A 24,032-nucleotide genomic window follows, 5' to 3' on the forward strand; every position below is an offset into this window, starting at 1 on the left:
GCGCCCCCAAAGGCCGCCCGCTCCGCCCCGCCCACCACAGAGTCAAGATGGCGGCGTCTGCAGCACGCTCAGCGGCCCGGCGGCTTCTCTTGCCCTGGTCCTCCCGCCTGGTGCGAGCGCCCGGTGCAGCGCAGCGGGTGAGGCGGCGGGGAGGGGAACGGAGCGAAGCGGCGGGAGGCGCGGGGAGCGTGGGCGCCGCGGTGACTCCGAGCGCTGGTGCCCGGGCCGCCGCTGAGGGGACGCGGGGAGCTAGAGGCCGTGGGGCGCGGTGCATGCTGGGAGTTGTAGTCGCGGCGCGGTGCTCGGCGGGAGGTGTAGGGAGCGATCGGTGTGCGCTGCTCAGGTTTGTGTGCGGCAGCCGCTCCGGGGCTCCGCAGTGTGAGGGCGGTGTCAGGGAACCGGGGATGCTCAGCAGGGATGAACTGGGCTGGAACATGTGCCCTGTGAGGAGAGGCTGAGGGTCCGGACCTTGTTCAGGCTGGAGAAGCTGTGGCTTCAGCTGGACCTGTGAGAAAAGTCTGTGCCCAGCACCTAGAAGGAACATAAAACCAGGCCTGTCACACTGGCAGGATGAGAGACAATGGGTGTAAGCTGAAACAAGAGAGGAAAAACTGGATATGTGGCAGTCAAGCAGTGGAGCAGGCTGCTCACAGAGCTGTGCAGTTTCTCACCATTGGAGATTGTCAGTACCCAGGTGCAAAAAGTCCTGAGCAAAGTGCTCTGACCAAGTTGATCTTGTTTGGAGCAGGAAGTTGGACTAGAGACCTCCAGAGTTCTCTTCAAACTTAAATTGTGCTGAGATTCTGAAGTAAGTGAGTTTTAAGAGATCTAATCTATTTTAGGAAGAGGGATTGAGAGCTGGGTTTTGTGCTTTAATGTTTAGGCCAGTTATATGGGGAGAGAAATCTTTGTTTATTTGAAACATTTGAAATCACAGTTTTTGAGATAGCTGTTTGCTTGAATTTGGGAAACATATTTACATTTCTTGTTATTGGAAAACTGCTTCCCTTCTTTTCTACCCTGCTCTCATTTATTGTGCTTTAACTGCCCCCTGATTGAGCTGCTCTGATCAATGGCTGATGGATTTGCAGTCCTGGCACAGGCCCTTGGGCTGTACCTCAGTTCACTTTAGAAAGCAGGTACCCAGGAGAACTCCTGAAGGTAAAGGTCCTGCAGGCTCCTGCTGGCAGCAGTGGGGAGCAAGTGTGGCTAGGAGTATCAGCTGATGGGAGTATCAGCTCCTGTGTCAGCCTGGAGGCAGCAGATGCATCTCCTCACTTGTGCTTATCTTCAGGGCTTGTTTCTCATTCAGGTTACTGCTTCCCTTGTGTGAAGCAGAGATGAATAGCAGTCCTGAATTCTTTCCCTTATAAATGCATGCTTTAAGAAGGATCCATGGACATAATGCTTGAGTTCAGCAATATATTTTTCAGAAATGCATCCTTGGATATAACTAAACAATCTGAGGTGATTGATGATTTTCCTTTCCAGGGTGTGCATGTTGGAACAGGGAGGTGCACAGTTTCCAAAGCAGCAACAGAAGTAATCTTAAATGTCCCTGAAACTAGGGTGAGTCCTTTGGAAAATGGCTTGCAAGTAGCTTCTGAAGACTCTGGACTCTCAACATGCACAGTAAGTGACTTACAAAAGGAAGGGGTTTTTATGTCTGTTCCTGTGTGTTCATTTCCTCATGGAACTAAATCGCATTTGCATTTCAATATTTATTAGCAACTGTTTCCTAGAACTTAAGCCAGGACTTAGAAGTCTTAAGGCTTTTGTAGATTTGTAATTAAATTTTTTTGTGAAGATGAAAATTTTCTTTTTATTGAAAACCTGCTCTGTTTAAGTAAAAAGCCATAGCAAAGCTGTTAGCTGGGAAAATGACTTTTTTTTTTTCCTTCACTGAGGTTGGACTTTGGATTGATGCTGGAAGCAGATATGAAAATGAGAAGAACAATGGAACTGCTCACTTTCTTGAACATATGGCTTTCAAGGTGAGTGTAAAGATTAATGTAGACATTTACAATGAATTTTTAAGTTATTTATCTTTAAAGACCAATAATAAAAACTTTGTCAGAATTGTATAAATAAGTTTTCCAAATTGGAATGACAAAAATAACTTTTGTTTCCATTAGAAAATGAAGCTAAAGATCCTAGTTCTGTGCATTACACAACTGTGGATTACACAGATCTAATTTTAAACTCACTTTTACCTTCTTATAGTAGTCTTAGAAGACACAGTCACCCTTTAGCCAGTTTATTTTCATTTGGGAGCACAGTAGGATTTATATCTGACTTTCAAGCTTGGAAAGATTAGTATGCCTGTTGTGTTTCCAGAACACGTTTTCTTTCTCTTGATCGTGACTTTTTCAGACAAGAAGTAGTAATGATGAGTAGATGATTTGAAGGGTTTAATGTGATTTTGTTATTGTTCTGTTTCAGGGAACAAAAAAGAGATCTCAGTTAGACCTTGAGCTAGAGATTGAGAACATGGGGGCTCATCTGAACGCGTACACGTCCAGGGAACAAACTGTGTATTATGCAAAGGCTTTTTCAAAAGACTTACCAAGAGGTAATTGCTCTCATTCATCAGAAAGAACAACATGCTTATCCAGCTTCCAGTGGGATGACACAGAATGATGCTTTTGCAGTATTACAGTCCCTCCCTTGCCTGGTGAAAAATTCGTTCTTGAGCTTCAAAAGAACGTGAGAATATGGGTTTGGAGAGGAGCCAGCAGGGACGCTTATATTTGAAATATTTTTCTCTTCGGAGTCCTTAGATAAGATACCTTTTGGACTTCTCTCTTCCTGTCCCCTTGCTAGTTTTATTGCTCTTTGAAGTGGGTTTCACTTTTGGAACCAGATTTTTCTAGTAGTCTGAAAATACTTCTTTCATTTCCATCTCTGTTTGCAATCAGCTGTGGAAATTCTTGCTGACATAATTCAGAACAGCACCCTGGGAGAGGCAGAGATTGAGCGCGAGCGAGGAGTTATACTGCGAGAGATGCAAGAGGTTGAAACCAATTTGCAGGAAGTTGTCTTTGATTACCTTCATGCCACAGCCTACCAGAACACAGCCCTAGGACGGACCATTTTAGGACCCACTGAAAATATCAAGTATGTCCAAAACTACATCTGTCTTTGGTTGTGTGGCAACCTTTATATATTGAGAGCGTTATCTAAAAATGTAGAGAACAGTGTCAGATTTCATTTTTACACTGGAGGGCAGCTGAAATTGCACTGAATATAATTATGTATTTATATATCAATTTATATCTATACATATTAATATATATAATTATATATTCAGTAAGTAGAACCTTTGTATTGCCTTAGTTTCCCTGTAGGCAGGCATCAAAGGGTATGTGAACTTCAGATGTTCTCTGCATGACTTTGGGTTTTTTTGCCATATTTTTCTCCTGTTTCTTATAAGTGCATCTGGCACAAAATTGGAAATACTTCTTTTTCCTATAGATCACATGTTGGGCATTATTGTAAGCACACACTGTTTGCTTTCAAAGGAAAGGGGATCATTAGTGCATCCTGTCTCCACCTGGCTGAGTTGGAATTCTCACTCCTCCTCAGGAAGTTAGAAGAGCTTTTTATTTAGTTCGTATTTGCTTTTTAGAAAGTCAGCCTTATTTTAGCTTTCTGCCTCTGCTCTGAACATTGGCAGCACTTCTAATTGTTTTGATAATTGTTTTGTTATATACATTTCTCTCTTTTTACTCCAATAAACTTTACTGACACAGTAGTGCTGTCTCCTTTCCTGTTTCTAGATCCATAAATCGTAATGACTTGGTGGAGTACATAACAACACATTACAAAGGACCCAGAATGGTCTTGGCTGCTGCTGGAGGTCAGTATGGGATACTCACCCTTGATCACATGAAACTGTGCTTGAAACCATGGCCTGAGTCTGTAGGAACCACATGGTGAATCACCCATTGTTCAGCAGGTCCTGTTTGTTGTTGGCCCTCTGTAGCCCTGTGTGTTTTGTACATTCATACCCTTTGAGATTTTGTTCCCTTTTTCTGTCAGTAATATTCCAGAAGCCTTAAATCAGGAACAAGAAGTGAATTGGAGGCCAAAGTCATTCTTCCATGTGGGCAGGAAAAAAGGGTCCTAGAAGGTGTGAAGAGGGGAATAGAAAGGAATGCAGAGAGAAAGAAATAACATTGAGACTTCACAGAGAGCAAAGAGCTTGATTTGATGTAGTTTTAGTGGAAGGCTGTTAAAGAGAACCGAGAAGGGGGAATCATGATGATGTTGCTCTGTATAAAGGGAATGTGTGAAGAATCTGAAGGTGGGGTATTAAAGCAGGGGCACAAAAAATTTCTGCTTGGTTGAGTCCTTAAGCTGTGCAGCAGTGTAAATTAACTGTTTACAGAGTAACATCACAAAGCATGTGAAATACCTTTGTCTAGGGGTCTCTCACGATGAACTACTTGACCTGGCGAAGTGCCATTTTGGAAACTTGCCATCTGCTCCAGAAGGAGGACTGCCACCCCTGCCACCTTGCAGCTTCACAGGCAGTGAGGTAAGCTGCTGGGTGGCTCTTTGGGCTGGCCCTTACGTCCCCTGACATGTGCTCTCTGGTGAGGAGAGAGGGCTGCTCTGCCACAGACTCAGCACATGAAAAGGTATCTTGCCCCCAGTGGTGGCAATGGAGTAGCTACTTTCCAAAGCAGTACTTCCCATTCTCTGTTGGACAGGCCTCACTGCCACCACTTTTTATTCTTCATCACTTCCTGGGGGAATACCTTCCATATCCCTGCTCCTACTTTCCTTTTATCCTCTTACTGGAGCATTTCCACTTTTTGAGAATCACTCATTTAAAGGATTTGGCAGAGAACTGAGGCATCCACGTTCTATTCCCATCTCTTTTTAGATTTTACAAAGTCATCAGATTTCCTTGCTGCTGGTAGTCATTTTATGACTTGTAATGCTTCTCTGTGTCTATTGGCAAAATGATCTGAAATTGCCACAGGGGAGCAGTTAAGGCTGATGTCAAATTAATCTCCATATACTTTAATTTTAGTGCATGTTTTGTAATCCAGCTGTAGTGGCAAAGTGTGATTTCTGTTGTTTACCTTGCCCTGTGCCTGAGCCTGCGCAGGTTGCGCTGGAGCTGCTGTGCTGTGTTGCAGATCCGGATAAGGGATGACAAGATGCCCCTGGCACACCTGGCCATTGCCGTGGAAGCAGCTGGCTGGGCAGACCCTGACACCATCCCCCTCATGGTAGCCAACACTCTGATAGGGAACTGGGATCGCTCCTTTGGAGGAGGAGTGGTGAGTGAACCTGCAAGCACCATCCTGCTCTCACTGAGGTTGGTGGGAAGTCCCTGAATTGGGTACTACCTGGACAGAAAAGGGCATCCAGTTGTGAGTCTCAGAGGGTTTGTTACCCAGGATGTAGGAGAGTCTTGGGAAGTGGTTCTAAACCACCAAAATAGAGGTGACTTGAGGTTTGCCAGCCCTCATGGAATGTAGGATATTTTATACCTGTATGTCATCAGAACCTCTGTATTGTGAATGCAGGGCCACCAACAAAGGGAAGGAATGATGCATCTGATTCCATGTTGTCAGAAGGCCAATTTATTACTTTATGATACTATATTATATTAAAGAATACTATACTATACTAAAGAATACAGAAAAGATACTTACTGAATGCTAAAAAGATAATAATGAAAGCTCGTGACTCTCCAGAGTCCTGACACAGCTTGGCCCTGATTGGCCAATGAGTGAAAACAGCTCACGCCAGAATCCAATGAAACAATCACCTGTGGGTAAGCAATCTCCATACACCTTTCACATGAGCAAAACACAGGAGAAGCAAACGAGATAAGAATTGTTTTCCTTTTCTCTGAGGCTTCTCGCTGCCTTTCAGCTTCCCTGGAGAAACATCCTGGGCAAAGGAGTCATGTTAGAGAATGTGAATGCCACACTTCTGGGTATCACCAATTAAGTGTCCCTTTCTTGAACCTAAGTGTCTTTGTGATTTTGGCTCAAATCTGGGGTGTTATTTTGAAATGTGATATTACATGCAAGGAAAGAAAGGGTTGAAATGAAGAGCTGATAACCAACCTTGTAGCTACTACTGCATGTTCAGTCATCATTGAAATGAAAATGGGAAATCATGGAGGTGACTAGTAAGCTTTCAAAAAATTTCACAAAGTAATATCTTTTTCTTTTGCCTCGGCAGAATTTGTCCAGTAAACTTGCTCAGATTGCCTGCCAAGGTAACCTGTGTCACAGTTTCCAGTCCTTCAACACCTGCTACACTGACACAGGGCTGTGGGGACTCTATATGGTCTGTGAGCCATCCACTATTCAGGACATGGTGCACTTTGTTCAGAAAGAATGGTAAGCTGCCAACTGTTTCTCTGAAAAGATTGTTTTTAGTGGAGGAATACAATTCAAAAATAAAGAGAATATTTTTCTCTGCTTGGGCTTGCCTGGGAACAACAAATGCATCAAATTCTAAACTTTGGCACCCAAAGCCAAGTCCCAGCACCCAGTTTTTGGCACTGTTATTTGGAGTGAATAGCTTAAGATGTAGGTTTTGTTTCTTGCACGAGAAAACACAGCAGGGATTTTTTTTTTGACTGGCAAATGACAGAAGTCGTGAAACTGTCAGACCTTTTAGTATACTACTCAGTCACTGTGCAGCCTGTGAGCTGCAAGTGCCACCACTGAAAGAGCAAATATTTGTGGATGAGAATAATGAATGTGCAGTTTTAGTCTGCAGTTGATGTATCATGTGCTGGTGTTAGACAGCTCTAGTGAATACACAGGGAAAGTTGAGCTGTTACATATGGAATTTTGAAACCTATGATTCTAGACAATATTCATTCATCTGAGGCTTAAATCTGTTTTGAAGGATGTCCATAGATGACTGTAAAGCTTGAAGTGCAGATGCTATTAAAAACACATACATGTTACTTAAAAGCACTTGATTTAAAGTGGGTGAAGTTGAAACAAGTCTTGAAAATGAGGAATTTCTTTAATCACATAAATCACTTCTCTTATATACCATTATTCTATGAAATCCCTGTTAAGTGGTGGAGAAAAAGGTTATCACTTTGACTCTGTTTGCTGCAGCTTAGCACCAGGGAAGATACAGACAACTCCTTGGACAAGAATTTAGTATTAAGCTATTTAATAGCTTAATACTAAATTCTATTCAGCATCCCCCTCTCCTCACAAAATGTTCTGTAGGCAGTGTGGCAAATTATTACCTCACCAAGAGAGGAGCCAGGAAGCTGGATTGCCTTCTAGCTAATTGCTGTTACCCAGTTGCTTGGCTCTACTTTCTTAGCAACCTCCATTCTCAAGATAACAAGTACACAATGCACTTGCCTCAAAATATTTATTTAATAAAATGAAATACACCTCTTCTAAGAGAAAGAGCTTGCTCTTGGGTATCTTGATATGCATCCAAAACCCCTGCTTTCAGGCTGCTGCTTTGTATCCATGGCTAGTTTTCCAAGCTGTCTTACCAGCTTTGTCTACAGAAGAGTAGTGCCTGGTAGGTGCAGTAATGCCTCTGCACCTCTATATCACAGGCAATGCACAGGGTGCTACAGCCTGCCATTATTTAATGCCTTTGGATTGAAACTGTTTTTCAGGATAAGACTTTGCACAAGCGTTACAGAAAATGAAGTAGCTCGAGCAAAAAATCTTCTAAAGACAAATATGCTGCTACAACTTGATGGTGAGACTTATGAGAACTTTTTACTCTTTGTGGAGCCATAGGCTGATAACTGAAGGATTTTTTCCCGTTTTAGGGTCCACACCAATCTGTGAAGACATTGGAAGACAAATGCTGTGTTACAAGCGCCGAATCCCAATTCCAGAACTTGAGGCAAGAATTGAAGTAAGTGGCACTCACGTTGCAACTTTTAAAAGGCCATCAAGAAAATTACTTGCTACAGAAAGTAACAACATAAAAATTGTATTTCTTTTTCAGCTGAGAAAACATTTCTAACTGAGAACTTCCGAGGGTTTTGTTTCCTGCTCCCTTTGATTATACAAAATTAAGATCAGAAATGGTTTTAAGATGGGATTGTAACAAAAATGCCTCTTTTACCCCTTTTAGGCTATAGATGCCCAGACTATTAGAGAAATCTGCACAAAGTACATCTATGATAAGCATCCTGCAGTTGCTGCCGTGGGTATGTGATTTAAGTTTCCCTATCCTCCCATAACCCCTCCAGACCACTTGCTGTGAGTTGAGCATGTGTCATGGCCAACTTTCTTTAACTTCCAGGTCCAATTGAACAACTTCCAGAGTATAGCAAAATCTGCAGTGGCATGTATTGGCGTCGTGAATAGTGAATACAAGAACTTCGGCATATTTTAGCTTTAAAAACCAGGAAAACAACAACAAAAAAAAAACCCAACAAATCCACTACACCCTTTTAAAACTTTGGAGTTGCTTTTGAGAAGATTAAAACTCAAGAACCAGCCCCTCCTGTGTTTCTGTATAATGAAGAAAGGAATGGAAACATGTACAGTATTTGCATTTTTATTATAAAACAAGGATTGTCAGTAAGAGTCATTTCTTGACTTTAGTAGCATTCATCACTTGTTCTTGAGCAGCTTTCTTTGCCTTGACCATTTCCACGAGTTCCTGAAGAGAAGGTGGGGAAAAAAAACTTAACACATGTGAACAATGCTGTGGTTTTGAACCCTACATATATTCACTGTGAAACACTCTACTTCTCAACATAATGAGAAATCTACATAGTTTAATGTTGAGCAATTTCCCTTAGAAACAAATCAATTAATGGAAGGTCAATCCTCCTGTACCAGGAACTTTACCTACAGGAGGCTAGGGATAGGACTTGATCTACTAGAGCTTGCTGTCAAACTGTAAAACAAATTTCCTGACACCGACTTTCCTTCCCAGCTTCCAGAGGCACTATTTTCACTGAGGAGCATTTATTCCTTGCTGCTCTTTTGGGGTTGAGTTACCAAAACTAAAAAGTTTCCTGTAAGATTCCATCATTTTGCGTGTGTCAGATACTGTCTCTGGGACAGTATCTCATGGAACAGCAAAAGCAAAGGATTCTCTCAAGAGCTGGCCTGGAGCCAGTCCCAGGAGCAGGTGAGGGACCTCACCTTGTATCGTTTCATGCAGTCTTTTTTTGACCGGCCTGGAACAGCTGCTGCTATTTTCTCCCATCTTTCAGGAGTATTTACTGGATAAGTCTTCAATGCTTGTTCTAAAAGTTTTTGTTCTTCTGTAGTCCAAGGGGATGAATCTAGAGGTGATCCTGTTTTTAAATGCAGAAATGACAGCAAGGAGAGATATTTTAAAAAGAGTCTAGAAAATACTGTAAAACATATTATAGTTTATTTAAAATCCCTGAAGTTTTGGAGTGTGTTGTGTGTACCACAAACCCTCAAATCTGGCACCAGAGATGGGATCACTTATTTGCTGTCAAAATTTGTAAGCAAATCTTGAGAAAGTTCTGGGTTACTTTCATGCCAAGAGACCCAGGGGAGAGAAGTGCACAAGAAGGGCTCCCTTTTCACCTTTACCTTCAAATCGTTCTGAGGGGGCAGCACTGTCCATCTGAGGCACCACACCATGTTCTTTTTTAAATTTGTCAAATGCTTTCTTGTTTATATCATCTTTTTGATGAGGGTCTATGAACAACAGACATTAAAGAGAATAATTATTGGAAGACTATTAAAGCTAGATGTAATAACAACAACAACAACATTCTCTAGCAGATTAATTACAATAATAACAAAATCATAAACCCCAATTTCTACTTACTTTAAAATGACTATAAAGATGTTGGTAGATTAAAAAAAATCATTCAGTGTCCAATAAACTTTTCTCAGTGTCAGATTTTCCAACCCTTATCCTGCTTTAGTGTGGTCAGAGGAATAATTGTTCCATATAATCTTAAACCTGAATCTGCAACTTCCCCAAAATCAAGAGGGATTATTCTCTCAAGGGCTGTGGCACAAAACTCATGCATTGCCCAGGGTATGACCATGTCAGAGAGGCAGGAAATAAATCCAGGTGCTCCTCATGCCACTCTGTGGTTTGTAATGCAGAAATCTCGAAAATTCTGTGGGGTTTTTTTTCCTTCTGTAGTGAAATGTGTAATTTCTTTGTGACCTTATTCCAGAGCTCTCTCCGCTTCATTCTTCATTTTTATATTCATTTTTGAAGAGGAGATGAGCCACATTCATTTAGGTGTCTTACTCTGGTGTTGGATTCCATTAATTTTTTTAAAGAATATCTAGAGCTTCATCAGTTCCATTTATTTTAGATGCCTTCCTTTGTAGGGAGCTTTCTGAGAGGCCCATTTATCTCTCTTTGAGCCCTGCTATTTCATGTGTCCCAGACATCAGTGCATCAAGCTACACTAAGAGAGTTTCTGAGAGTTGCTTGTGAGGTGCTGACTTACAAAAGAGCCATTAGGATGAAAACACTGAATCACATAAATGCTCCTCTAAATCCTCCATCTGAACTACATTTCTTTTGGGGCTGTACAGAGGATTTTCTTAAGAAACACAGCTCCAGTCACAGAAAATTCAGCTGTACAGAAGCAGGCAGACCATGTATTACAAAAATAAGGTAATATAGATACCAAGCTTTTGGAGACTCTTTGCTTTATTGATGACATCTTTTGCTGTTCGTTTTATTCCAGTAGTAGAGTGCAAGTTCATATAATTGGCAATAACTTCCCACCTACAGCAAGAACAGAAAGGATAAACCAGCATATTACATAATACCTTATCTTCATATAAGCTATGGTCAAGCTCCTGTACACATTTTTATAAACTCCTGAGTAAGTTCAAACATATTTAAATATGTGCAAAATCCCAGAGTAGCTGTTCTGGAAAGCTTTCAGTCACTAACTGAAGAATGCAATCAACTTGGGTGAACCCCTCAGTTCCCAATACAGAAAAAGGATGGGGTAGAATGCAGGTAAGTGCAAACCTCTAGTCCTCAAAATTCTGCTAAATTGCTGTTATCCTGAATTCCCTAAACACCTCTGGCATTAAATACTGCAGGCTGCACTGAAGGGCTGAGTAGTTACTAACCCCATGTCCTCTGCCCCCATAAAAATAACTAAACATCAGGTAAAGGGGCTTAAACAGGAGAGAGCTGGAACAGCCCTAGTCCCAAGATTATTCCTAGTGGATTCTTAGAAAATGGAGGCAGTATGTACTGCTGCTCAGACAGGAGCCCTGACTGCTGAGCTGCAGAAACAGGCACTGGTATCATCTCCATGGAGTATGGTTTTTTTCAGTAAGCATCCAAATTTTGTAATGGATGTTTGAAATCTTTGTAATCCTAAATGGAAGAAGGCATTTCATTCCTGGGAAAAAAGTATTTAAACTGTGCTCCTGTTGTTGCTTAGCAGTAAGCTGAGTGCCAGTGCTGCTTTCTGTAAATCTCAGCCCTTCCTTTTTCCTCTGGCTCTCCCCTGAAGAAAGCTGGTGCACTTAACTGCTATTTTGGAATATTTTCCTCCTACCATGTAGAGGAGAAACCAGCCTCACATTCATTGTGGAGCCCCTGGAAGTAGCTTGCACACTTGTATTCCTACCCAGCTGCACCCCAGTCACTGGTGTGGTTTTGTTCTCCACTTTAAGGAGTGAGCCTACCATGGAGTAAGCCCTTGCAAACAGGCACCTCAGCACCATCCTGGTAATGGACTGAGGCCCAAAGCTGGGGGGAAACAAGATACAGCCAGAGGTAACTCAAGTGACACTCAGAGCATGGTACCAGGGAAAAAGAAACCAAGGGAAAGAAAGATGTTTAGGAGTCCTTATACTGACAAAGTACTTGGGATGATCTGAAAATATTTTATTATGCTTGTTATTTAATTAAAAATTGTTAATAAGGGCTTTTAGCACCAAACCCGAGAAGTACCTTGAGTTAGTCCCTGCTGGAAAGAGGTTCACAGCTTTAATTAACAACTGTAAATCATCCTCTGGCCAGTTTTTGCTTCCCCCTCCACCGCCAGTGCTTGACTTTTCTGAGCTCTTTGTTGCTTGGCGCATACGAGCTTCCGCCTCTTCTTTCTCTCGCCTTATTTGTTCATTTATTTCTTCTATCTAAAGATTGCAAATAAGCATTATTTATTTACTTACTGAATTATTATTACATTTTACAGTGACACAACCCCCTCTCTGGACTTCCTTTGAACCTTAGATTTTGCTTAGTTTTTGTTCTGTGTATTATATGTAAGGAAACAGAGAAGCTTATCTGTTCCAGTATTATTTCCCTTCATTTCATGTGTATATTTTTAGGATTTAAAGATTAAGAGTTAATAGCAGAAATCCATCACAGGTTCACTAGGAAATTAAATGAATACCCCCAGAATTAAAGCAAAAGTTTTCAACCTTGTGTGAATGTCTAGGCTAACACTTGACTTAGAGGGACAGATCCACAAAAGCATTAAGACCAGTGAGGGCAATTAAACCTCCATGTTGAATACACTGATTCTCAAATCTTCCAGCCTAACTGGTATATAAGCCTGATTATATCAGTGCAGCCATAGTAATGGAGAACTTTTAAGTTAAAATGAGCTCCAGATTTTAGTAACTAACTGTGTACTCAGGGTTAGATGGCCATGTGTAGTTTTTTAGCAAGCTAAAAACGACTTAAATTAACCCACTGCAGATTTTTGTGACCTGTAATCACATCTCAAGACTGTGGTGTGACATATCTTTAATCATCTGCTTGTGAGTGGGCCCAGTCCAATCTTGGCAATATTAGAAGAGCTGTGCACTTATGGCTGTTGGCAGGATGCCCAAGGGCAAGAGCAAGAAACCTATTTCATAAAACCTTCCTGGCAAAAGGAAAGCTACCTGATAGAAACTTTTTAGCAGAATAGTTTTAACAGATAGAAAGAGGACTGTCCTGCATTTAGAACACCTTCCTTGAGAATGGAATATTGAATTCAGTCCCCTGCAGAATAAGAGGCATTTCAGTCTTAAATTTTCTGATGAGTAAACCTGACCCTGGGATGGGGGCAGATCATATTCCCCACCATGGAAAAAAGTTCACAGCTGTGTATCCACAGTGGATGAGGATACACCTTACTCTTTCTGCAGGATGTAGGTTCAGCTTTTAGTTCAAACAGCTTTTCCCTGATGGCAAACATAGGCAGATCCTTGCTGAGTTTTGGTAAATTTTGATTCCTTGTGTCTTGCATTTCCTATTCCTTGGTATCCAACCTACCAGCCCTTATAGTGCCTACAGCCTGCAGCACATTTAAGTCCTTTTGTGGATCTATCCCCAAAGTCACAGACACTAGACATGGATTTTTCTTGCATAAGAAGAGACTGCCCTCCTTCCTCAAGGTAACAGCTACACATTGTTGGGCAAAATAAAATTCCTCTACTGTTTCTGTGTACCATTGAAGAGGTAGGTTTTGTGTTCTTTACAAATAAAAATGGGTATTTTTTTCTTGGCTGGCCCTGTTAAATTTGACCAGCCATGAACTGCACAATGTAAAATGGAGCAGATATCCCTCTGCCTGTGGACTCTGAAAATCAAGTCCTTGTGTTTTACCAAGCATGATTCCACAGCAGCTATGCTGTATCTTACTTCACTTCAGACAGGTTGATTTCACAAGTTATTCTGTTACTTTGATTCGACACTCAGCATAATTACCTGTTTTACTACAGCCGCCTTTCCTCCTTCCCTTGTTGTGGATGTAAGTGCTTCATTCAAGCATTGCAGACTAAAAATAAATTATTCAGTTACAATGGAGAGCTAGTAGAAAGATGGGTATCAAAAGGAGCAGAAAGCAGCAGCAGGAAGACTTACCTTGCTAGCTCAAGACGATCACAAAGCTTTTCCACCTCCTCCATCATTTTAACACAATCTGCCTCATTATCAGAAAAGTAATTCCAGTTCTGGAAGCAGAAATACATGTTCTACAAAGTTCTTGAACTTTAATGTCCTATTCCTTCAAAGGCTTAACACACAGCATTCTTCAGCCACTGCTGTGTTTGGACCTATTTGGTCAGCTTTACTAATAACTCATATGCATGTAAGTATGTATTAGTATTTTGTTTTTTTAGTAAACCCACTTTCCATACCCATCTCCAGCCCTAAGAACAAGCAAACATGTGATCCAGTGTGATCTAAGCAAAGACAGTAATTTGTCTGATGTAACCTGTATTTCATTGTAATAGTTAAATACCTTGCATGTTGTTCTGAGTTTTTGCCTTTCTTTCTTGATTGCTTTCTTCTGTATCTCTTTTTCCTTTTTTGCCACTAATGCTTGCTGCCTAACTTCTTCCTCCTCCTTTTCTTTTGCTAACCGTGCTGCTTCTAATTCTGCTTGTCTTTGCTGCAATCAAAAGGAAAAAAAATCAAGTAAAAAAATCATCCAAATCACATTGTTACAGGGTCATTCAGTCATCCAACATCAAAATGTGTTGTTTCTGGTTTGGGTGGAGGTTTGTTGGTGCGTCTGGGGTTTGAAATGCATAAATAATTAATGTTTGGTTTTCCAAGAATTTTGAGAGAGATGATGACACATTATACCATTTGGCATTAAGTCAAGTACTCCCTGTGAGGACCCTCAGTTTATAAATCCTGACTTCCTCTACAACCAAGATACAAAACTGCATAATTTCCTACTCCTGCCTCAGGAGTATAAACTTCATGGTCCAGTATTTCTCCTGCATCATTACTGACATATTTTGCAGTGTTCTAATGTCTTTTAAGTTACTTTTTTGCACCTTACAGTTCCCTTTCATTCCTGTACTTTTAGAGCCATCTTCTCCAAACTGTTCATATTTATCAAGTATGTTCTGTTTCCTCAAAGCATTTCATACCAACCAACCAGTCACAAACCACATGCACAAGGCAAGCAGACATACTCATTTTATGCACTTAATGCTTGCCTTGAAACCAGGAATTGTATGCAACAAAAGAACTCAGTTTTCAAAGGTGTTTTGTTGCAGATCTGCATTCCTTGTTTCCATCTCATTGTCAGAAGGCTGCCAGCCTTGCACTGCCTGCTGCACAGGCATCAACAACACACATTTTTGAACCCCAATAATTCTGTCAGTAGTCTTCTGACAAATGTAGAACCTGAAGCAGCAGGTGTGAATGAAGCAGTTTTTCAACCCAAATAAAGTACTTCACTTACTTTTTCTTTTGCCTCCTGTTCTTTTCGTTTTGCTTCTACCTTGGCTTTCTTCTCTGCTTCCTTCTTTGCCTTTTCTTCCTCCTTAAATTTCTTTATCCTGGGATCACAGCTGTATGCATTGTCTGGCAGAAGAAAGGAAGCATCATGTATAGAAGAAAAGCAGGAGACTTCCACAGTTAGTTAATGAATCTCTCTTTAAAGAACAGCAGTTTGTGTGCTCACCAACAAGAGTCCTAATTCTGTTCATTTCTTCTTTTTTTCTTAATGCTCTGGCAGCTCTGTTCTGCTTTTCAATCCACCTCCTTTCATCTCGACTAAAAGGGAAAGCATAGTTCAGTGCTAATGCTTTACAGTGCCACTGTTAGAAATTCATCAACAAGCTTCTTAAATAGTTCCCCCCACACAGATGTTCTTCTGTGAATACTTCAAAAATAGACTTCAAAAAATTAAGTTTCAGGCTCTGAGCTCATGTACAAAATGCAAAGTGTTTACATAGTTATATAAACCTGACAAAGCAAGCTGTTTATCTGTCATTGTAGGGAATGAGATCATGGACTTTATTTTCAAAATGCAATCCACTTGCTTACCTAACATTAAACTCAAACTAAACAACAGAAATGCTAGCATAGGGTTTAATTAAAGGACAGCAGAATAAACAATGCCACAGTTATCTCGTTTTGCAGAATTTAGTCATGTCACATAAACTCATCTGCACAGGAACAACACTCCATAAAGTAGCATGATACTCTGGGTAAATTAAATTTCTCTACTGTTTCTGTATACCATATAAGAGGTAGGTTTTCTGATGAGTAAACCTGACCCTGGGACCCTATATTTCACTCCACTGAAATACAGCTCAGGTAATTGATGGGCTGACTAAATAATCTGAAATATTTACCAGTGCTGTCAAGAAAGAGGCAAATTTTTAGTGGGGGTCTATAGCCTCATCCACACAGCCACACAGAGAACAACAGAGGGGGCAGGGAAGCTGGAACTATGAGGTATTTAAAGCTCCTTCCAACCCAAACCACTCTACCTCAGAACAAAGAAAACAATCCCTATAACTGAGAAGGAGACTAATATGAATAGATTGAAGCTTTAAAACATGAGTAACATCACCTTTGGCAAGAAGGGGTAGCAAGAATCATGACCATGTCAACAGCAGCTGTAATATAGTTTCTCTCCTAAGTACAGCAGACTAGGTACCATTTGTCTAAACATCTTTGAGAAAGGACACTAATGACAGGAATGAGCAGAAAAAAAGAGCTATGCAATAATTCAAGACTGTTCCAATGAGGAGCCTAGAGGTTCATCTGTGTCATGTACCACAAGGACAAGTGACAGGGAATTGATTACAGTGCCTTCACAGAATCCTCACAGGAGAGAGAACAGTTGGTCTGGTGAGGCTCAAGAAATCCAGCAGCAGGAAGAGGCACAAGAGAAGACAAATGCCCAGCTACAGCTTAAATATGGCAGTTTCCAGCAGGAAGAAAGCCAACCACTGAATCTAAATACAAAACTGCTTTCTAGCCAAACTTGGAAGAAGAGATGCCTATGATGCAAATTATGGTCTCACAAGGATTACCAAGTGAGGTTGTGTCCTGTGAGATTTGTGTTAGACTAAAGCTCCAACCTGAACACTCTGTGTTTATAACTGTAGGAAGGATAAAACCACAATGCATTTTCCAATGCAACATGGTCTTGAGTCATTCAGCAACTATCACTACATCAACTAATAGGTAATTTTTAGCATCAAGCCATCAGAAATCACCAAATTCTAGGAAGTATCACTTTCTCAGTACAAGTTAAAGAGAGAAATGATACCAGCATGCTCATCCACTCTGTCCTGGCTCAAGGTTCAACCTGTGCTTGGGACTGGCAGGAATTCAAAGTCTAGACTTAAATGAACACACATTTCAAAGCACCTCAGATATACCTCTGTGAGGCAAGCAGGAACTACTTCAATTACATGAAGAAGCCCACAGTAAGTTCAGTTCAAATTCCATGACTGACCCCTAAGCTGGGAGAGTGGAATTCAGACTTGGCTCAGCTGCCTTTCTTCCTATGACTTACAGTCTAAGAGAAGGTGGAAAATCTTGCTGTATAACCTCTCAGTCTCCTGTCAAAATTATTTTTATTTACATACCATTCTGCTTTTTCTTTTTCCTCTTCATCTAAATAGGAAAACTCTCTCCAGGAATCAAAGTTATACCTAAAATAAATTGAAGAAAAAAAAAAGTGAATTAAAAGAACAGCAAATCTGTTAAACATCAGCTACATTTTTACTGGATGTGTTTATAGGCAAATGTACTGCTGTTTACAATTTATAATACATAATTTACAATTATTCTGCACCTACAGTGATTCTACTGTGTTAAGTCAAAATGCAGGATATGATTTACACCTCTCTGTACTGTGGGTTAGCCTACTTCAGGATGGCATTGGTCTTGCCCACTCTAAATGTCTACAGCTCTCTACACTTCTGTCACATGCAGTGGAAATGCAGTGCAGTCAGTAGAGTTCAGCGAGAAATTCATCTTGATGTGAGCACCCATATTTAGGAGGTAAAGCAAGCCAAAAACATGACTGACTTTTTTGGACTAAACACACCTCCCTTTGCTAGGGGAGCTTAAACTCCTAAGATGTCTCCACTAAAAGCACAGGTTAGGTGAGATAAACCTGACTTCCAGTCTGTGGGTCAGCTCAGTTCTCAGCCACCATGGTCAGAAATTCCCACTGCAACTGTGAATTTACAAGTGGATGGATTAGCCAGGAGAAAGCTGGCTCAGTTTGTGGAAGGCACAAACAGCTATGGGGTAATTTTGTGACATCAGGAGGCTGGGACAGCCCACAGCAAACAACCCACACACCAAAGGGTCTGCAAGCCCTTTATACTGCATGTCTTTAATAGAAACAGAGGCACCAGCTGACTTACCAAAAGGAATAGAATGCATCTACCTCCTCAAATGAGGAGTTCATGTCCCCAAGTTTAGGTACATTTTTCTTATTTGACCACCTGAAAATACATGGATATATTCAATAAATAATACATACAATCTTCATAACATGGCATTTGTTAAGCACAGAATCAAAACCTGAGATTCTCTCCCACCAACACAGAGAGGGCACCAGGAAAGAGGAACAGAACAGGAGAGTTCCTCCTAAGTATCCTCCAGATTGGGCATTTTTGGGTGAGTTTCCCCAAAAAATCAACCTTCTCCTGCCTGAGTGCCTCCTGCTTTGTGCCTCAAGAAGACCTGATGGAGCACAAGCTATCTTTGTAGATATTCAATTCTCCATACACATTCTTCTGGCAGAGGAGCCTACAGAAAGTGGCCACAAAGTGCTCTGTGAATAACTCAGCTCTCTGGCAGGGTACAGGAAGCCTCCCACACATTCTACTGGAGTACAAGGGAATAATGCATACTTGGCCCCCACTGCATTTTTTTCTAGGGAAATCTTCCACAGGCTCTAGAATTTGTTGTTCCATGACACAGCATTAACTCTCACTGCAGAAAAGGGAAAAACTTCATCTGACAACCACAGATCCAGGTCTGATGTCTATGGAATAAGATTCAGTAAGACTAGTTTAAACAATAATTGTTCAGAATGTTGTAAAGTGCCTCATGTAATTAAGCCCTTTTATACAGGGAAAAGTTGGCAAGTTTCTATTTTGACAGGCTTAATACCAAGTTAATTGTCAACCATGAATCAAATGAAGAAAAAAAGTCACACAATGTAAGAGAACTACCAAATATTGACAGCTACAATTGTCTTCTCTTTTAACCAGCTAAATCATGACTGTAACTACTGTCTTCTGTTAATGTCTCACTCTCAGAAGACAGTAATTTTTAAAAGGAATTTTTAGTCAGGAGCACACAAACCTTTGGTATTGTAAGTAATTTTAAGATGAAACAATGAGTTGTGCAAAAAGGGCATGGGAAGCTGAGAACTTTTTTAAGAATTGCATGGGTCAAACTTAATGCCATCAGCTGACAGTTCAGATTATTTTAAAATAAAATAAAAAATAATTGCAACTATTTTAGTTGTATTACATTTCTAGTGGATTAATACATCTCTTGTTACAAACACAATGTCAAAAGAGCTTGCAAATGCTGGTTCTCCAGCAACAGCAGAGGCAGTCAGACACAGCTTACCTGGCATTTCTTTCAAAAACTGGTGAGAAAACTTCGAAGAAGTTTTCTTTTGCTTCACTTTTGGAAGGTACAGAGTTATCAAAAGTTGGGTCTATGCTGTTAAATGCTCGTCGTTTCACAGGATCAGATAATATTTCATAAGCTGAAAGTTACCAGACATAAGGTTGTAAATGTTTAAAAAGATGTTCTCAGATCTGTGTTTGATCTATTTGTAGTGTTCTTGTAGAGCTTGATATTTAATTATTTTAGTGACACCAAAAAGCATTGCTGTCTGTTCCTGCTAAACTAAGTAGGAGGAAAACATTTATAAAAAGGACACATTTAACCATTAAGATGTAACAAAACAGACAATATTTAACTATAGCAGTAAATTTTGTTGAGACACTAGGAGCTTGGGCATGACATCTTCAGACTTTTATCCTACACCAGATCCTTGCAGATATATTGACAAAATGGTCTACTAGGGCATAGAGCATGAGTTCATGTGTTGTCAGAATGGGCAAGAACAGGAACCATTCATTAGAATTTTTGCAAATGATGATGAAGTTGTACCGAGTCTTTGATAGAATACAGAACTCCACACAAACTCTCCAAAACATGCAAACAGTCCCAGTTTTCCTGTTCTTACACCCCAGCAGTTGTGGAGCATCACATTACTAATTTTATATTCTATAAATCACAAAAACTATAGCTTCAGTACTCTTACTTTTTTCTCAAGGAAGTGTGGCGTTTTACAATGACTGCTATTTTTCAGTAAGAATGAAAAGTCAAAGAAATCAAATTTGTATTGCAATCATTCATGGACTTCTGTGCCTGCACCCCTGCCAGAGGACACTGAACCATGAAGGTTTGATGTGGGAGGTGATAACCTGGAGCAGAGCTTGGTGCTCTGCAGTGCTGTAAGCTGATCTCACTGCACGTGTCAGTGGAGAGACGAAGGAATGACAGTGGCCACCAGTGAGCAGCTGTCTGCCAGTCTGCCCTTTCCCTCTGGGAAAGGACTTCCCTCCACCAACACTCCAAATGACCCCAATCCTCCTGCCTCAGTAACCCTCACACCGTTTTCCTGGTGCTGGAAAATCTGTGCACATCCATTGGTTCCTGTTCCATTCAGGAGATGTCCCTTCCATTTACAGATCCCCAGGTCTACTCCCACACACTCAGCTCCCCCAGCTCTGTATCTCCCACACATTCCTTTGTCAGACCAATTTCTGAGTCCGACCTATGTTCTCCCACCTTTCCAAGTTTCTCCTCCCTGTTTCATTACTGTCTGCTCCTACTCCAGGTCCCCCTTTCCTACTATTGCATTTTTGGATTTCCTTCCTCCAAAATGCCGCCTGACAGCATTATTCCTCTTCTTTGCTACTTTGTGCTTTCCCTTCTGTCTAGCCCCAAACTTGGATTGTAAGCAGTTAAGAGGGAAGGCTCTATGATATTTTGCTCCTTGCATGTAGAACACAGAGCATTTTCCTGAACTCATGTGCAGGTATCTCATCATAGATATCTGACAGTTTCTGACAGGACTGCAACAGAAAAACTATTTCCTGTGGCAACCTTCCTCCTTCTGAAAACTCCAAAGAAGGCTGAAAATATTAGTTTGTCTAACATATCTCACACTAACTAGTATTAGGAGACATTCAGAGAAGGAAGTTTAGAAGCACAAATTCCAAGATTTCCTCCTGCTCCAACCTTACTGAGTGAAATTTGTTTAAAATAAATGAAAAAGCCAAGCTCTCAAGCATTCCTGGAGATGTAAATCATACACCTAGAACAGCCCCTATGGGTTTGGAATTGGCCAGCAGTGGTGTTCTGGGTCACAGAACCACTAAAGCTGGGAAAGACCTCTAAAATCAGAGTCCAGCCCTTAATCCTGCGCTGCTGAGTCCACCACCAAGGCAAGAGGGAAATGTTATTAAATTGAGTTCACTTGCTCATCTGTGGGCACAAATGAGCAGCTGAAGAAACTGATGACCTGGATCAAATCAACACATGTTCTGTTGTCAGAGCAGGCACATTAGAATTCAGATTTTCCAACTGCTGCTGGTGCCTGTGGGGAATTGCTCCATGGCTCACTAGCTCATCCCAGGTATGGGGCCACCTCCAGAGGTTCATCTGTGTGTGCACTGCTGCAAGTGTCACATTTTGTCACCAGCTGCCACAGCAGCCAAACATCTGTCAGCTGCATTCCCTTCCTGCTTCTACCCACTGGGAAGTTACACCTAATGTGATCTGTTGATGCAGTTTTCTACAATGGAAAAAGAACTCCTCCAGCTGTTTACTCATTGACAATTCCTTAAAATCCTAATGAAGCCAACAAATATGTTTCTGATGATCAAGTAGATTGAGAGAGTATCTAACACACGAGATCAATTGCTTACCTTTAGTTATGCAAGTAAAATAATCATTATCACCCTCTCCTATCTGTTCCCCTGCAGCTTTTCGCTTGTCTGGATGATGTTTCAAAACCATGGATTTATCTAACAAATACAAACCAAACAGTCAGATCTGGCAGAAAACAGAAGTTAATGAATTTTCTTTGATCTAATACTATAGTTAGAATTTAACATTACTTCATCTTTGCTGGGACATAAAATCACCACAACTCAGAAACTCTATTTTCTATTCTACCTCAACATCTGAAGAAGTCTGAGACTTTATTATACCTAGCAAAGTGCTTTAGTATCTGTAAGTATACACTTACCTTCATAACTGAAAAAATTAAAAATAGTTAATGTAATTTTAGTTGTTATTTCTAATGAAAAACAAAATAGTTCAGATAAAACAAAAAATTGTATTCTATCCCTTTACTGAAGTTCTGAACATGATCCAAAGTAAATTTAGCAAGAATGCTACAGCCTGTGAATGCTGCTGCACTTCCCAGAAACAGAGATGTGAAATTTTTTAACTCCCTCCATTTAGGCTTCTGGATTTCAGAACTGTGATATAAATTTAAGATGCTGGTAAGCAACACAAGTCAGACTTTTAGGCCTAGGAAACAGTAAAAACCTTGTTCACAACATGCAGGTATTTTCACTGTGCACATCTGAAAAAAAGGTTTTGCTTATAAGGGACAGGTACTTACGAGCTGCTTTGATTTGTTTCTGAGTAGCCCTGTATCGTATATTTCCCAGTCCAAGAACTGCATAATGGTCTTGATTCTGAGAGAAAAGAACCACAAAGCCTAATAAACACTCATAAATACAACCTAAAACACCACAACACATGCAGAAAAGCAGTTTTCCTCCCCATCTCTTAAAGGCAAGAGGGAGAATTCCTCCCTCTCTCAAAAAACTGGGAAAAGACTATAGGAACAACTGTCATAAATTATTGAATAATTACTGAATAACTGAATATCAATAAATTAAGCCACTGTCATAGAAATCCAAGTAGCTTTATCTAAATTGGATTGAAACACTAGAAAATTCAGTTATTGGAAAACTGAATTGCTGTTGTTAATACTAAGAGTGCCACTATAACTCCAGAATAAAGGAGATGGTGACAGGGAAAAGAGACAATACTTTCAGGCAGTAAAATAAAAAGCTGCAGCTCAAAGCCAAGATCTTATCCTGATGTGTTTGCCTTCACACACCAGATATTAAGATAAGGGACATGAACTGATTCACATGAGTGTAGGAGGGGAGGAGCAAGGAGATCTTTAGCACCTGGGCATGGCATATAACCTTGATGGGCCAAACTAGGGAACAGTAACCCATATTGACTGAATACCTTCCAGTCCTTTGGGTCGAGGGTTTTTAACATAGGATACTCCTCAAGCTGCAGCTCTTCATCCCCTGATTCTTCAGAAAGTTCCTTCTCATCTTCTAGCTCCTGGAAAGAGGCAGAAACATTTATGTTTCTCCTCTTAATAAATGCTTCAAACCATCTTCCCACAGGTTCCACTTGACAGAGTACTGATGCTATAAGCAAAAACATAAAAGCAACTTCACCTTCTGTGGTTTACTTTTGTTTTTTTTTAAACTAAACCCCATCAAAACCCCCACAAGCACAGCATCACAGATCTCTAAATCTTTTCTTTGGCTCCACATACACCAGAGTGCAGGAACAAGCACACGTTCCCATCAGACGGGAGCTCCCAACGCTTCGCCGCGCTCTCACATCTGGAAAGGTGATTTCGAGTTAAAGGGACGCATGTGTCAAAAGATATTAAATACGGTCCTATTGGCGGCGGAGGAGGCACCCGCGGCAGCGATATTAGATTAGGATTGATCTTCCCCGCGTTCCCGCTCCCCGTTCTCAGGCCCCTCCCTCGGAAGAACCCAGACTTGTTGCTGGCAGACGGGCAGCAACGATCCCGGCGGCGGCACCGCACGCCAGACGGAGACAATTAAACTCAAATCAACACCAAAGTTCTTCCAGCCCGGCCGATTTCCCAGCCCAGCGCCCAGCCGGGCGCTCCAGGGCGGCGTTTCTCGGGGGCAGCCCCGCGGTACCTACCGGCGGAGAGCGGCCTGGTGACGGCCGAGCGCTGTCCGTCCGCCGCGGGGCCGCGCAGCAGCGCCATGGCCGCGGCCTGCGCCTGCCGCGGCACCGGCGCGTGGGGCGCCCGCAGCGCTTCCGGGGCGGCGGCGGCGTGCGGCGCCATAAGCGGCCCGGCCGGCCCTGCCCGGGTCCAGCGGGCCCCGCCGCGTCCCTGCCGCCCCCGCAGCGCCCCCGCGGCCGGAGCGGCTCCCGCGGGGCGGCACCGGCGGTGCTGCCCCGGG

The 24,032-nt window shown here is 41.5% G+C and overlaps 2 protein-coding genes across 3 annotated transcripts; one reads left to right on the top strand and one right to left on the bottom strand.

Moving 5' to 3' along the window:
- Window positions 1-10: 10 nt before the first annotated feature.
- Window positions 11-8,568, top strand: PMPCB (peptidase, mitochondrial processing subunit beta). Its single transcript, XM_036400329.1, has 13 exons — window positions 11-137; window positions 1,492-1,632; window positions 1,908-1,994; window positions 2,443-2,572; window positions 2,919-3,117; window positions 3,780-3,859; window positions 4,428-4,540; window positions 5,151-5,294; window positions 6,211-6,371; window positions 7,637-7,722; window positions 7,796-7,884; window positions 8,107-8,182; window positions 8,278-8,568. The coding sequence occupies exons 1-13, from the start codon at window positions 48-50 to the stop codon at window positions 8,340-8,342; spliced, it is 1,461 nt and encodes a 486-aa protein (XP_036256222.1). The 5' UTR covers window positions 11-47; the 3' UTR covers window positions 8,343-8,568.
- Window positions 8,520-23,864, bottom strand: DNAJC2 (DnaJ heat shock protein family (Hsp40) member C2). Of its 2 annotated transcripts, none has more exons than XM_036400328.1 (17): window positions 23,767-23,864; window positions 23,038-23,139; window positions 22,394-22,469; window positions 21,690-21,788; window positions 19,312-19,453; window positions 18,090-18,170; window positions 17,301-17,366; window positions 15,377-15,468; window positions 15,155-15,276; window positions 14,198-14,347; window positions 13,819-13,907; window positions 13,663-13,732; window positions 11,914-12,098; window positions 10,622-10,722; window positions 9,555-9,662; window positions 9,132-9,286; window positions 8,520-8,640 (listed from the first exon to the last, which is right to left on the bottom strand). In XM_036400328.1, the coding sequence occupies exons 2-17, from the start codon at window positions 23,068-23,070 to the stop codon at window positions 8,566-8,568; spliced, it is 1,644 nt and encodes a 547-aa protein (XP_036256221.1). In that variant the 5' UTR covers window positions 23,071-23,139; window positions 23,767-23,864; the 3' UTR covers window positions 8,520-8,565. The 2 variants fall into 2 exon arrangements, with proteins under 2 accessions (XP_036256221.1, XP_036256220.1); XM_036400327.1 differs by having other exon boundaries at window positions 23,038-23,228; window positions 23,767-23,863.
- Window positions 23,865-24,032: the final 168 nt, after the last annotated feature.

This window comes from Molothrus ater, chromosome 5 (genome assembly GCF_012460135.2).
Source record: "Molothrus ater isolate BHLD 08-10-18 breed brown headed cowbird chromosome 5, BPBGC_Mater_1.1, whole genome shotgun sequence".
NCBI lineage: Eukaryota > Metazoa > Chordata > Aves > Passeriformes > Icteridae > Molothrus > Molothrus ater.

Bases quoted from the DNA above. Each gene is read 5' to 3' on its own strand.
- PMPCB (XM_036400329.1), top strand. From the start codon at position 48: ATGGCGGCGTCTGCAGCACGCTCAGCGGCCCGGCGGCTTCTCTTGCCC. The intron at 2,573-2,918 runs GTAATTGCTCTC...GTTTGCAATCAG, and splicing joins TTCAAAAGACTTACCAAGAG to CTGTGGAAATTCTTGCTGAC. The intron at 4,541-5,150 runs GTAAGCTGCTGG...GCTGTGTTGCAG, and splicing joins GCAGCTTCACAGGCAGTGAG to ATCCGGATAAGGGATGACAA.
- DNAJC2 (XM_036400327.1), bottom strand. From the start codon at position 23,833: ATGGCGCTGCTGCGCGGCCCCGCGGCGGACGGACAGCGCTCGGCCGTC. The intron at 15,277-15,376 runs GTGAGCACACAA...TTCTTCTGCCAG, and splicing joins CAGAATTAGGACTCTTGTTG to ACAATGCATACAGCTGTGAT. The intron at 14,348-15,154 runs GTAAGTGAAGTA...TTTTGATTGCAG, and splicing joins AACAGGAGGCAAAAGAAAAA to CAAAGACAAGCAGAATTAGA.